General features: G+C 39.3%; 3 protein-coding genes across 11 annotated transcripts in view; all 3 read left to right on the forward strand.

Moving 5' to 3' along the window:
* Nucleotides 1–6,763, forward strand: part of LOC135160392 (protein outspread) — a 33,207-nt gene extending 26,444 nt beyond the window's left edge. For 4 of the 6 annotated variants that reach the window (XM_064116885.1, XM_064116886.1, XM_064116891.1 and 1 more), the window contains 4 exons: nucleotides 242–4,111; nucleotides 4,278–4,527; nucleotides 4,729–4,951; nucleotides 5,627–6,763. In XM_064116885.1, the coding sequence (XP_063972955.1) occupies nucleotides 242–4,111; nucleotides 4,278–4,527; nucleotides 4,729–4,951; nucleotides 5,627–5,775 (4,492 nt within the window). In that variant the 3' untranslated portion in view covers nucleotides 5,776–6,763. Of the gene's footprint in view, nucleotides 1–241; nucleotides 4,112–4,277; nucleotides 4,619–4,728; nucleotides 4,952–5,626 lie in introns of those variants that run through there. The other 2 variants (XM_064116889.1, XM_064116887.1) reach the window with 2 other exon arrangements.
* Nucleotides 6,764–7,091: 328 nt separating this feature from the next.
* On the forward strand, nucleotides 7,092–9,799 carry LOC135160415 (tektin-1). Of its 4 annotated transcripts, none has more exons than XM_064116944.1 (7): nucleotides 7,092–7,387; nucleotides 7,461–7,751; nucleotides 8,084–8,356; nucleotides 8,537–8,759; nucleotides 8,921–9,139; nucleotides 9,315–9,469; nucleotides 9,547–9,799. In XM_064116944.1, exons 1-6 carry the CDS (start codon nucleotides 7,287–7,289, stop codon nucleotides 9,450–9,452), a joined length of 1,245 nt encoding a protein of 414 aa, XP_063973014.1. In that variant the 5' UTR covers nucleotides 7,092–7,286; the 3' UTR covers nucleotides 9,453–9,469; nucleotides 9,547–9,799. The 4 variants fall into 4 exon arrangements, with proteins under 4 accessions (XP_063973014.1, XP_063973015.1, XP_063973013.1 ...); XM_064116945.1 differs by having other exon boundaries at nucleotides 9,550–9,799; XM_064116943.1 differs by having other exon boundaries at nucleotides 9,315–9,799.
* Nucleotides 9,800–10,511: 712 nt separating this feature from the next.
* LOC135160414 (Golgi reassembly-stacking protein 2) lies at nucleotides 10,512–13,827 on the forward strand. The gene is made up of 4 exons (XM_064116941.1): nucleotides 10,512–10,813; nucleotides 10,899–10,979; nucleotides 11,448–11,960; nucleotides 12,191–13,827. Exons 1-4 carry the CDS (start codon nucleotides 10,751–10,753, stop codon nucleotides 12,848–12,850), a joined length of 1,317 nt encoding a protein of 438 aa, XP_063973011.1. The 5' UTR covers nucleotides 10,512–10,750; the 3' UTR covers nucleotides 12,851–13,827.
* The last annotated feature ends 116 nt before the right edge of the window (nucleotides 13,828–13,943 follow it).

Genomic DNA, 13,943 nt, shown 5'->3' on the forward strand with positions numbered 1-13,943 from the left:
GGACAATGGGATTTATCGAGTGGATTTTTTATCCAGGAATTGAAACGCGATTAATTCCTACATGAATATCATCGAAACGTAATTTCTGAATGGAAAACTTTGAGTTCTAATTCAAGCTCCGACAGAAACCCAATTTCATAATTTTTTGTCGCGCCAAATTTCTCAAAAACGGCAATGAGATCGTGTTTTTTTTATTCAGCTATTGTTCTCCTCGTGAATAAATCCTCTCTCATAATTTCAGATCCATGACCGAGCGCGAGAGTGATCAAGTAATTCCCTCATCAATGCCCTTGACACCCCGATCAGTCCTATTCTCTTCCGACGAAGAATATAGAACTGCCTCAGAGGGTGGTAGACGTGAATCCGGTGATTGGTCAGAGATCCCAGTAACTCCACCCCTCACCCGAAATCGCGATTGGCCCTTAAAGGTAACAAATTGGTCAGACGTATCAGCCCTCGAGTGGTCGGAGTTGCCACCATCACCGCCTTTGACACGAACCGCATTATCTCGGGTCAAAGCACGATCTCGCTCAAACTCTCGAACTCGTGTTTACAAGCGCACTAGAAGCTCTCCCCCAAGCTCTCGTCGTAGCACCCTAGACAGCGTACATTCGGAGGACTTGATGATGGCCTGTTGTGAACTCGACGAGGAGCAACACAACCTGGACCCACCCAATGAAACTCCGTTGATAGTCGAACTCCTCGAGAGCCAAGTCACGATGTTTAAAGATCAAATCGCCCAGAATGATCACCCAACTAGTCTCCTAGTCATAATCGATCGTCAGAAAAATGAACTTGCGGCTTTGAAGTCGCAATTGCACTCGGCTAGATCAGAACTATCGAGTGCGGAGAAAGAGCTTGCACGTTTGAGGCAGTATCGAGCAGAAGCTGCGATTAGGGAGAGTCGAATTGAGGAATTGCTCAATACAGTTCAGAGGACAGAGCAACAGCGGACGAAGGACGTGGAGGACTTTGACAAAATGAAAAAACTTGTCTCGAGGGAGAAAGACGTCATTGAGTGTAAATTACTGGAAACTGAAGCTCTGCTGAGAGAAACGACGGAGAGATGTGAGATCCTGTCGAAGGAGTTGTCCTCGAGTCATCTGACTGTCGAGTGTCTGCAGAAGGAAATCACATTGTTGAGTGGAAAGTTAGCACAAGGAATCGAGGAGAACGACAGAATCTACGAGAGAATACGAGAATTGGAGGGAAAGAATAGTTTGTCAGTTTCTCGAGAGCGCGGTAAGAGCTTTGATTCTTTGAGTGATCTGACTAATATTGATCTCGATCTGGATCTCAGTGGTTTTGATAAAGAGAGAATCATGGAGGAGTTTGATGAATTGCGGGGTAGATTCGAGAAGGCGATTCTGGAGATTCGAGCAATGCGTAAGGAACTCAGAGAAGCTCATGCCGCTCAAGATGCAGCGGAGCTTGAATTATTCGCTTATAGACAGGATAACGCACGGATTAAAGATACGAATCAGGCTCAGGTTCAGCTAATGGCAGCTAGGATTCAAGACTTGACGAACAAATTGGCAGCTAGTGAGAAACAGATGAGACAGTTTAAACAGAAATTGACGAAGACTGAGGGCAGGGACAAGAGAAGGTCTCTATCGTTGAAGGGTCGTGAGTCTTTCTCGATTTCCCAGGAAGTTGAGGACAAGCTTCTCGATTTAGAGAACAAGATCATTGCGATCGAGAAGAACCAGGTGCTTCCGGCCCTGATGACAACCTCGAAAGATTATCAAACGAGTATGAAGAAGGAACATAAACGAGAGCACAAGAGTCTCGATAGAACGAGACTCAGACGAAAGTCCTTGGACAGTGCGACGAGTTCGGAACCCATGAAGGTTCTGATTCGCCTGACTACGCTTGAGAGAAAAGTCGCTAGTGTTGAACGGGAGAGTCCTCAGAGTGATGTTGATAAAGATTCAAGTGAGCACAGCGAAGGGAGTGTCACATCGAGTACAGAAGTGTCCATGGAGATATTGATGAGACTTAAGAAATATGAGAAGGCCGTTGGTAAGTCTAAAAGATGTTTAGAGAAATGTCTGAGATCCAATCAAATCGAGGAGAAAGCTGAGAGATGTCTTCGAGAGGTCGATCATATACTTGATTCCTGCTTTGAGCTGAGGAACATTCAATCATCTAGTCCAATTGTTCCAGAAGCGATCAACAGTGTTGTATTGAAATTTGAGAAGGCATTAACCGAGAAGATGATGGAACTCACGTCTCGCCGAAGAAAGCTTCAGGAAGTTGGAGAACTTGATGATTGCGCGAAGATGCGATTGTTGACCGAAAGAATAGCTTATGAATTTATCATAATTCATCAGCTGAAACACGCCATTATCGGAGATAAGTCGATCAATCGTAGTAGTTTCTTGGGCGAGTTGGTTGAGACTAGTCAATTAATATCAGCACTCAAATCCAAGATCGATGCTTCTTCGAAGATCTACCAGAATAAGAACTATTGTGTGCAATATTTGACGAATGTTTTGATGGAAAAATCAGTCCTTGTGTCTGGTAAGTCGGAAAAATGTGACGCATTCGGATTGGAAGTAACTCCCGCAAATCAGTACCGAGAATTTCTATTACAACAGCAAAATCAGGTGGAGGATTTGATGCAAAAATACAAGGAAACCAAATTGAAAGAACTGGCAGAAGCACTTGCTGCTGAATCTTTCCATTCGTCGTCTTCGAAATCCGTCCACGAAGATGAAAGGATCCACGAGGCATGGGAATTAGCCCAAGAAATTGTCGATAAAGATCTAGTTCAGTCTGAAGTGTCTCACGTAATCCTGAGATGTGCTCAAATGTACGAACAAAATATTCCATCAGTCGCGGATATGAGTCTAAATTATGAACCATCGGAGGGAGTTAATTTGGAATGTTGGAGTGATCAAGTACGGACGAAACTTCTTCGAGAAATGGAGAGATCTTTCGAGGAACTTCGTTCGTTATACAATAAAGCCCTTAAGGACATGAAGCAGATGAATTCATCTGAGTTTACCTACGACTCACAACAGTTATTGAGAGAATTCGCTGGAATTGTCGCACAGAAGGCACTCATTGACGCCAGAATCTCACTATTGCTGAATACTGAGGTCGATAAGGTTGCATCTAGGTTGAATTCAAATGACGAAACACTTGGAGGTGAGAGCCTTCCACTAGGGTTCATTGCGGAAGATATCACAGGTTCAGTATTCAGTGTAGGATCTCCTCAGTCCTATCAACAATTTTCAGAATCTGAGGAGGTACCGAATTCTCCTCAGATGTCTAAAGCTTTTGGGACCGTCAAGCAGTCGTTACTTGTCTTGGAGGATGATTTGAAAGAATTGGGATTATCATTGAAGGATAAATTACGGATGGCTAGCAGTGACGATTCTTCGTCGCCAGTAAAATTCCAAAGATCGTTGACTGATTGGTCAGGAGTTTACGATAAATGTCGTGAGCTTCGCGAGCATATCAAAGGATTGAATGATTACATCAAATGTTTTGCGTGTAAACAATGTGATCTTCTTCAGAAGTCAATAAAAAGTATTAATATGGAGCATGCCGAAGAGTTAAAGCTACTGAAGATGAATCAGGAGAAGGATCTCATAGAAATGAAGAGTGAAATGGAGAATCAGAGAAGTTCTTTGTCGTGCCAGTATGAGCAGGAGGCGGCGAGTCTACGTGAGCGAGCAAGAAAACTTGAACAGAGACTGAACTTTATGGATTCTGAGCACTCGGCGCATATCAACGAGCTCAGGGCGGCTTATCAGAGATCCATCAGTGCAGAATTGGACACCGATGTGGAGACGAGGAGGCGTTATAAGGAGGAGATCAAGCAGTTGAGAGCGCTCTGTGAGAAGGGATTGATGGCGATGGAGAACTCGCACAGGAGAATCATTGCAGAGATGGAGGAGAAACACAGGCAGGAGTTGGAGAATCTCAGGGTAGAGAAGGAACAGGCCCTCTCTGAGGAGACACAGGCAACACTGGCAGCTCTTGATGCCATGAGGAAGGCTCATGAGCACGAGGTGAAGAAAGAAATCACCAAGTTCAAGCAGGAATTTCTGAAGCAAATGCAGGCCAGAGAGGATATTGGATTACTTCATAGAGAACATGAGTAAGGAGATTATTTCATAACTAGAATTTTTTTCCATTTGCTCATCAATTCAAACACTTCTGTAGAACACATAAATTCAAGCATTTCTGTATAGATATGAATTAAATCAAGAGTTTTTCCGGCAAAATTGAATTATTAGTTAACATTTGATGTTCTTTAATTCTAGAGAAGAAATGGAGGAAATAAAGCAAGAAATTCTCTCACTCTCCGCAAAATATTCATCAAAATGCGTTGAATCAGCTGCTCTGGAGGAAAAAGTTGGTTCCCTCACAAAACAAGTTGCCCAAGCCAAACAACACATACTGCAACTTGACGCCAGGAACAAGCAGCTTCGGGCGCACTTGGTACTGGAAGCTAACGAAGGTGGAATTGCTGAGCAGAGGGAAGAAATTCACAGATTACAGCAGCAGTTGAAGGTATGCTCCACGTTATTCCATCAACTATCAACAATTAACAAGAAGGATTATTGGATAATCTGACTGACGCCCTCTCCAGTAAAATGATCTTGTACTTATTCGTTCAAATCAAATAATCTATCATCCACCCATCACACTCGTATAATTTTTTTTGTTATTTTTGCAATTTGTTTTTTTTTTCCGTATCATTTTCACTAACAGCATGGGGAAGCGCTCACAGTCATATCCAAATCCACCTATTCACCTTATCATAGTAGTCCGGAGACTGCTGTTAAAAGAGATAAAAGCACTGAAGCCGTGGCACAACAGACCCAAAGAATCAGCAGTGCACAAAAATTGAAAAACACAGGGGATGAATCACCAAGTGCACAGTATCTCTGGGATAGCATTAAACCGAGGAGCAGTCACCAACATCAATATCAAGGTATAGAGATGAATGGATGATGATAAGGGGATTATTATGCAACTGGTGGAGGATCAATGAAAGCTCTGGGATTTTCATCAGTCCGTTCTGTCCATTGTCTGTATTCAAATTGGGTGGTTACTCTAACTAGTGGGGCCTCGCCTTCTGTTGTAGAGGGGCATTGTCCCCCTGTCAACTGATTTAACCGGTAAAGGATTAATAAACCTTTGACGATTTTCGTCAAGTATTTTCCATCCTTTTCCCCATTTCATCTGTGTTTCGAGTATTTGAAAATGAAGGGCATGCAACTGGTGGTTCGTTAAAGGAAACTTTCCGTTTCCCGAAGCCAATTACTTTTTGATTAATATATGATATATTATATGATATGAAAATTTCATTAATATTTTGAAAAATACAGATGCCACATCTGGAACCTTTAGAAGTTAATAAGTATCGAATTGCATAAAATGAGTTTGATTGTACAAACATGTTTACTTAATTCTAGAATTTATTTTCTGGGTGTAACTTCTTGTTTCCAATGACAGTTCTTATGAGTGAAGGTTTCATGGTTGAGGCCCATGCGTCATCCTTGACATTATTTTGCCATCGTAATAGGCAGATAAATATACATAGAATTCATGACACAAGCCAGATCATTGAGAGGCGTTCATATAACGTCTTATTTTATCATTGCAGAGCTGATGAGGTCGCCATCAGTGCGGTGGTCGGGGCGAATATGCCGGAGTCTTCCACCAACTCCAATTTTGGGCTATCAGAACTCTCTTTATCCATCATTGACCTCGGTGGGCATGGTTGCAGAGAGGAAAAAACGATTTGAAGTTTAAAATCATCGTTCCTAATGTGTTTGCACATTTTTACTGGGCATGTCACAAGTTTCCTTTAAAATTTTGTGAAAAAAGTTTTTTTTCCAAAAACTTGCATAAGTGGATAGTTCTTCGTCAAAAGCACTAGGATTTTTTTACTAAATTCGTATAATTATTCAGGGATATTAGAAAAAATAGTGAATAGTTAGACGCAGGATTCCTAACGGTGGCTGAACATTTTTTACTGAAGTTCTATGAAACTTTTGTTGAAAGTTCTATAAGTTTGGCGCCGATTCTTTTGAAAAATCAAAGAATAGTTTACGAGAAAAATCAATAGATTTTTAGATAACTTCTTCTATTCGTAACGCCGTATTAAATTTTTCCTTGAACATTTGTTTACTAAAAGAAATTTATATTGAAGTGAATCCGTTTTTTTTAAATAGTCATTTCATTTGGATGGAATTTATATAATTCAAATCAATAATTATTTAGAGTTAGAATTTACGAAAGACGACTAGAACTTGCAACAAAAACCCATTAAAATTTTGTAGCTAATGCCATTGGTTTTTTTCGTATGCGATTTCAACAAAAACATATCTTTTCACACACCAAACAATTTTTTTCGGCCTAACAATCAAGTAATCTTCGTAGTTTCATATAAACAATTCATCGATGTATATAACCCATATATATACCAACAATCGAAAACTGTTGTCAAACCTTTATTGAGCATATTTATGTTGTAAATATGATTCAATGAGATTCTCAGTTGACTAATTAACAAATCTGTCTTTTATTATCAATGTTACTGATGCACACCATATATTACGAAAAATTTGTTGGTGAATGCACGTTCACGGGCATTTTTTACACATATTATTCGTTAAAATCAACAAATAATTTTAGTTACATGAAAAATTTATACATATTGATTAGTTAAAACTCATTAACTGCATGAATCGAGATGTTTATTCCCCATTCATTGAAATTGTGTATAGTTTTTTTTTTTCGAGTCACACATCATCTTGTTATTCTCATAAATATAGTTACACTTTTGTAAATGATTCATGGTTAATTACGACAGATTGATCGTTTTAATAGTCAGTTATTTTGAACGATAACTAGAATTAACATGATTGTTTATATACCTGTTGAAACGAACAAAGTATTTATTTATATTCATTATTGATTAGATGAGTGTTTCCAGTGACAATATCAGTAATTACATTATTTACCAATGAGTGGGAAGATGTTGCTCAGAATTGTTTAACTATTTATAATAATTTGTTTGTATCATAGGTATCGAATTAATTTGAAATAGAAACAGAGGGTAATCAAGTGGTGTTTTATCTTATTTATTTCCTCATGGGGTGGTTACCATAGTGATCTTGATGTTGAGAATGAGTCTATGGGTTCAATTGCCTATCGAAGGGCAATCCTCGTCCTTTTTGGAGTGTTAGACTTTCGGATTTGAATTTGCGAGTGAAATTTACTACTGAAGCGAAAAAGTTCAGAGTGACATAGAGGAGAATATGGCGACTACGGGGAAAAATCCTCCTCAGGGAGTTGAAATTATTCCACCGTTGCCTCATAGGTTCACAATGGACGAATGGTTCCTCAATAATCAAGCACGGTAATAAGAAATTGATTATTCATTATTGAATGTCGATATTTTATTTTTTTCTATCAACATAATTTAAATTCAGGCACAGAGCATACACAACGCACTGCCAATTAGTGGAGAGCATAATCGATGAGTCCCATCGGATCTGTGACATGACCCTAGAAAAAACAAAGAACAATAAATTCGCCACTGATCGTGTACTTGAAGAACAGAGTGAGAATATAAAATTCTCCAGGGATGAACTGTTGCGAGCTCGCAAGATGATTGTTCTCGAGATCGATAGTCTGCTGACGTACAAGGCCCGGCTCACTGATGCATTGTCATCAGTGAGAAGGAATGCCGCCGTTATTTGTGAAAGGTGTCTCATTTCAAGGTATTTTTTTTTTCACTGAAATCCTTCACGTTAATGGAACGTAATGGGAATGCCCTTCATTTGCAGAGCCTTTTGTTCCGAGTTTGTAGAATATGTGATCATCTCCATAATAAGGAATTTCTTGGGAGAATTCCGAGAGAAATTCTGTGGAGATTCTCTGGTTCTTGATTCAAATGTAAAGTCGAGAACGTCATAAAATAATTTTTCTTTAAGTAAATAAAATGCAAAAGAGTAATAACAAATAGAAGACTGGGCACATGACTTCTCTTAATTGCACTCGCACCTCGGTCTGTTTCCTCTGATATTTCAGATGAATAGCTTTTTGTTGACAGAGAACGTCGTCGAGGTATAGACTTGACAGTGGACGATGTCGAGAAACAGCTGCGGATAGAACACGGAGTAATTCAGGGCGCAGAGACGACATTCGTTCGGTGCCTAGAGCAGACTGCAGAGCAAATAAGAACTTTGAAATCCGTGTTATATTCTATCGATCGCAATCTTCAGGGGAAGGATGAAAATTTTATGATCGAAAGGGAGAATTTAAATCTGAAAGAAACCGGCATGAACCTCTCGATATATCACGGCGCATCGTCACTCGATTCATCGTAATTTCGATTTAATTTTTTACTTTTTTGGAGAATGAACTGACACATTCTGATACGATTATTCAATCGATGTAAATATGATATCACTGAGACACTTCGATTGATGATTGAACTAGCTTTACCAATCATTCAAATAAAGTGACATTCCAGGATCATTAAATGATCTGTTGGTAATTATAGTACTCTGACAATGCAAGAGTGGGAAATTCTGTCGAATGAAATCATCACGAATGGAAAAAAGGAGCTGAATAGCAGTAAAGTATTGCGGAATTATATTGACACAATTCTTCAAGAAATCATGAATGATCTGAAGGTACAAATAAACACTACCAATGACGCATTCAACCAGCGAATCCGGGAGACCAGAGATATTAAGATGGAACTCGAGTCGCAGCATTCCAAGGTAAACCCAGATTCCTTCAAGGAATAAAAGAGATTCGACAAATTACATTAATTACATTAATTTGAAAATTTGAATTTGAATGATCACAACACTTTCACTCACAAGTAAAAGACAACATCAACTGTTTCTTTCGCCCATATGATGTCATTAAAAATCTGCAGATAATTGAAAAAGCTAATGCCATGACTCTGAATATTGCTCGATTGGAGAAAACCATCGCCGAGAAGGAGGGCTTCCTAGCGTTGAATCACACGCGATTGGGGAATAGGTGTCAGCGATCGCAATTCGAGAGGACAGGGGATGCAGTCGAACAACAACTAGTGATTGAATGTGCTGATCTCCGTGATTCCGTAACCAAGTTACAGCAAACCCTGTGCGAGGTACTATTTCCATGATTTTGTAGAAAACTGAATTATTGAACTCAGCAGTACGATGTATGATGGACTCTGACTTTGGAATCACAGAGGCCTTCATGACTGAGAGCTTTCAGAGTCCTGTAGGGTCAGCGAGATGTTGGATTTTGTTGCGGTCTTCATGCGCGATTATTGATTTCAGGCTCAATCAATCTTGCGGTACTTGTTGAAGACTCAGATTCAGGTGGAAGAAGACATAAACATCAAAACTAATACCTTGAAGCTCGATGAAGTAGACTGCATGGGAATGAGACAGGCATTGAGCTTCCACGCATATTGAAGATTGTTTGATGACAAGTATTCGGAAAATAGTTTTGTTTCCTGACGGAGAAAGTAATTATTAACCAATTATTAATGGAATTAATTTATTCAAGCAGGATATGTTAGATGTTTTGGACTTCGCAAACGCATAAACGTTTTACTTCTGAGTCTTACAACATAAATTTCCTGATATCATTGGGAGGCACGATTCATCAATTGAATGTAAACAATCTTGTGAAATTCCTCATAAAGAATTCGTCGGAGATTCTTGACTTTCACACACATTATAATTATTGTACTAATCGCCGCTATCTCTAAGGCAATTAAACACATGAAAATAAATGATAAATTTCTTTTGTCACTAAAGATCAACATATTTATCACAATTTACTCGTGAATTGAATTCATTCATTGAATTCATTCATTTTTTGCGAAATGTTAATTCTAAAATTGTTTTTTTGGGCAGTTGATTAATGTGTACAGCCGACATTAATTCACTGGCACGTTGGTGTCTGTCGGTAGGGCATTACCACGTCATCCGTGGCATTCAAGTCGTGAGGGAATATGCGAATTTTTCTAAGGCCCCAGGAAGTCTCTAAAGTCGGATCCGACGTATTTTAAATTTTCCTCGGGGCCTCCCCGAGCAAAAAGCCCCCCAGCACAGTCTCCCTGGTAATGCCTTACCGACAGATACGTTCACCATAGCAGTTCATGCGCCACCACTACGAAATTCCGCAGTGGAAGCTGCTCCATAAGCGTCAGCAACCTCCCCATAGTCCCTGACATTACGGCCTTTTATTTTCTTTACCTTCCCTCGGCAATTTGTATACATAGTACTAGGGAAGGAGTATTGGTGCGATTATTTTTCAAGGTTATGCTCTGAGACGGTGGCTTTCTTGAAGGAATCAAAAATGAAAGTCAATAGAACTCTGTTAATTTTCCGACACATTAGAAATATCTGTTTATAATCAGCCAATGGCCTCTAATCCACAGCGAATTAAATTAGGGATGTGATATGTCATCAATTCCACATCCGTTCCGGCGATTCTGTTCCTCCCGTCCAACTGATCCAACATGGGACGTCATCGTTCCTCGTGCATGTGCTCACACAATCACACAACTTGTCATTTACTACGATAAAAGTCAGTAAGTCTGCTCTACACACACAGCTGACACATAAAAGTATCAACTCAACAGATTTCCAAAGATTGCCACGTAATTCACCGAGGGCATAACAATATCGTAGCATTTAATGAAGATTAAGCGATAAAAAAGTTGTTCAGTGCCTTGTGAGGTTAATTGCATTTGTTCGAAGTAATGGGATCATCACAGAGTCTCGAGATACCTGGTGGTGGTACGGAGGGCTACCACGTTCTGAGGGTACTTTATTAATTACCATTAATTCGTAATAAATAATAGAATTTTAAAAAATTAAGAAATTAATGGATGAATTGGATATCGACAGGTACAGGAGGGCTCACCTGGACAGCAGGCTGGACTCGAGGCCTTTTTTGACTTCATTGTGTCTATCGGGAACACCAGATTAGTAATTATCCCATTATTTCACTATTATTTATTCATTTATTCTTCTTATCGCGCGAATGCTTCCTATTGTTTTGATAAAGACGTTGTCAAGTCGGACAGAGTGAAACAGGGCAGAACAGTTGGTTGTTTGACATCTGGTTCACGAAATGTGGAAATATTTTTCGTAATTCTAGAGTGGACTCTTACCTGCAAAAATGTGAGGTCATTTCTTTTGAGGGCCCTTTCTCAATCTGTGACTAAGTGATATTGAAAAAATATTTTTTTTACAAATTAATTACGTGATAAACCAACCTTCGTTGTTGGCCCTACAATAAATAAATTAAAAATAACAAAGATTCATATAAATTTTTATGAAAATCTTGAAATTACATCAACGAAATTTCTTTACTTATAATAAGTGCTCTGGGTACTGTAAAAACAATGATTTCATTGATCAAAAGGAAATTATTTCCAATTGACTCTTTCCCAGGACCAAGACAATGACACTCTCAAAGAAATCCTGAAAACAAATGTCGACAAGGAGCTCCTAGTGACTGTCTACAACAGTAAAACCCAGTCTATCAGACAAACGACAATCGTTCCAAGCATGACGTGGGGTGGTCACGGGTTGTTGGGCGTCAGCATAAGATTCTGCTCATTCGAGGGAGCAAACGAGAATGTCTGGCACGTTCTCGAGGTCCATCCATCATCTCCAGCTGAGCTGGCTGGTCTCAAACCCTTCACTGATTACATTATCGGAGCTGACTCTGCCCTCCACGAGAGTGAGGATCTCTTCACTTTGATCGAGGCACACGAATCTAGACCACTGAAACTTTATGTTTATAATACAACTGATGATTCGTGTCGAGAAGTGACCATCACTCCCAACACGAGGTGGGGAGGGGAGGGAAGCCTTGGCTGTGGTATTGGGTATGGATATCTGCATAGAATACCCGTGAGAAGTGTCCCTGAGAATAAACCGAGTCAGAATCATTCATATCAGGTACGAGAGGAAACTCTTTATTATTTTGGAATTTTTTAATTTTTTCAAGTATTTCGTTGTGTGGGGATTTGGAATAGATTTCGAAAGAAAATGATCACATTTATATTTATAATTAAATCAGGCTCTAGGGAATTAATTTTTGTTGGTTTTTCAAGCAGTGATAATGTTAGTTAGCTTTAAAATATTTTTTATACTAACTGCTAGGTTTAAAAATAATATTTATATTCTAGCCGAACATGGCAAAGATTCCAGTAGCTGCTCAACCACCCCCAGCGCAATACACGGTCCCAATGATGCCTTCGACTCCAGCATCACCACCGAACCCTGTTGTGACAGCGATACCTCCAGGATTCTCCATCCCGTCGAGCTACGTCTCATCAGGAATATCCCCAGATCCACAAGAATCAGGAATAACGAAAGCCACTATTTCCTCAGCGTATTCCATACCGTCAGCTGTACCTGCAGGCCCCCCAGGAATCAATGTCGATCCTAAACTTGTGGGTGCGTCGACTACTACAGTGATGGCGTCTCCTGGGCATTACTTCGCGCAATCCAACAGTTCTCATCCAAGTTTTGGACAAGCGACGACTCCTCCGGAGACCCCTCTGATACCAGGAATGCCACCAGTGGCTGTTTCATCAATGCCACCAGTGGCTATTCCATCAATGCCACCCCTGCAGCCTCTGATGAACCCCGTACCTCCACCAAATCCAATAGCTCCACCACTGTCCTCTCAGATTGTAACCACTCCCCTGAATCTCCCTGGGATGCCCCCACTGACGGTGAGCGCCAGTCTACCGCAGTCTCCACCATTTCATCCCTCTCTCATAGACCACACACCCCTGACCACTAGCACTAACGTTAATTTATCACCTTCTGCGTCGGTATGAGGAGCGATTAATTTCACCGGACTTTAAATTATTTAATCAGTGTGGAAGTTTCTGACTGGATATTTGATCGGCGGTCGGGTTTCGGGGGAGTGAAGAGCGAATTTGATTTTGTCCTGAATCGAATTATGTTGAATTTATTAATCTAATGAGAAGTCCTAAGAGAAAAATACTGAGAAGTTTTTATGCAACATTGTTTTTATTTTAGAGGAAATATTTGTTGGCAATTGCAAAATTTAATATCTTCATTCATGAAGAATCATCACAATAATTTTGACAACATCTTATACTCAAAATAAATTTCAAAAATTCCACAACCATTATTCAGTCAGAAATTTTCACCAGTGGATATGAAAAAAATGCTATGTATTTTATATGCGAGTGTGTATATATATCATGACAGGTTCAGTTTTCAAAAGAATGATAAAAAATCAATCGAAATATTTAGTATTTCCCAACAATTAATAATGGAATTCTATTTAAAAAATTCCAGTTCTATTCAATGTCCGTTAATTTGTTTAACAAGTATTTTCCAAAGACGTCAATAGACCTTTAGTTTAGGTACAAAGACATTGAATAAAACCTTTTGTTCAATTTTATTTTTGTTTTTTACATTCTTATACTAACAAACTGTTAAAAAATGAATTCACTTTATTTTTTATTCTGTTGTATCAGTTGCCCTCTTGACTAGGGCATTTTACATTTGAATGATATATATTTCGAAAATCCTCTTGTCAATCGAAAATTGGGTCCTTTTGGTACATGTACACTCCTGCATATTCATTCTCCCCCGTCTATTTCAATAATTAGTCAGTGCATCTCCACTCGCAATAATCAGTATGTAAATATAAACAACCGTGTTTGCGCCTGAGGAACCCACTCTGTGGGACTTTGTAAACAAAAAAAATGAAATATACGCAGCAGAAAGAATTTATAACATGATCATTGTCTCCAATAAACAATGATGTTATTCATAAAAAGTCTCATTATTTATGAAACCAAATGGGAAATGAGTTGGGCAGTTTGGTGCCTATTCTTTTTTTACCCTTCAGGAACATTTTCTCGAAGAAGAACTACCCTTGGCGTTATTTTTCCA

The sequence above is a fragment of the Diachasmimorpha longicaudata genome, chromosome 3, assembly GCF_034640455.1.
Source record: "Diachasmimorpha longicaudata isolate KC_UGA_2023 chromosome 3, iyDiaLong2, whole genome shotgun sequence".
In the NCBI taxonomy this organism is placed as follows: Eukaryota; Metazoa; Arthropoda; class Insecta; order Hymenoptera; family Braconidae; genus Diachasmimorpha; species Diachasmimorpha longicaudata.

Bases quoted from the DNA above. Each gene is read 5' to 3' on its own strand.
- LOC135160415 (XM_064116943.1), top strand. From the start codon at position 7,287: ATGGCGACTACGGGGAAAAATCCTCCTCAGGGAGTTGAAATTATTCCA. The intron at 7,388-7,460 runs GTAATAAGAAAT...ATTTAAATTCAG, and splicing joins TTCCTCAATAATCAAGCACG to GCACAGAGCATACACAACGC. The intron at 9,140-9,314 runs GTACTATTTCCA...TATTGATTTCAG, and splicing joins TACAGCAAACCCTGTGCGAG to GCTCAATCAATCTTGCGGTA.
- LOC135160414 (XM_064116941.1), top strand. From the start codon at position 10,751: ATGGGATCATCACAGAGTCTCGAGATACCTGGTGGTGGTACGGAGGGC. The intron at 10,814-10,898 runs GTACTTTATTAA...GGATATCGACAG, and splicing joins AGGGCTACCACGTTCTGAGG to GTACAGGAGGGCTCACCTGG. The intron at 11,961-12,190 runs GTACGAGAGGAA...TTTATATTCTAG, and splicing joins GTCAGAATCATTCATATCAG to CCGAACATGGCAAAGATTCC.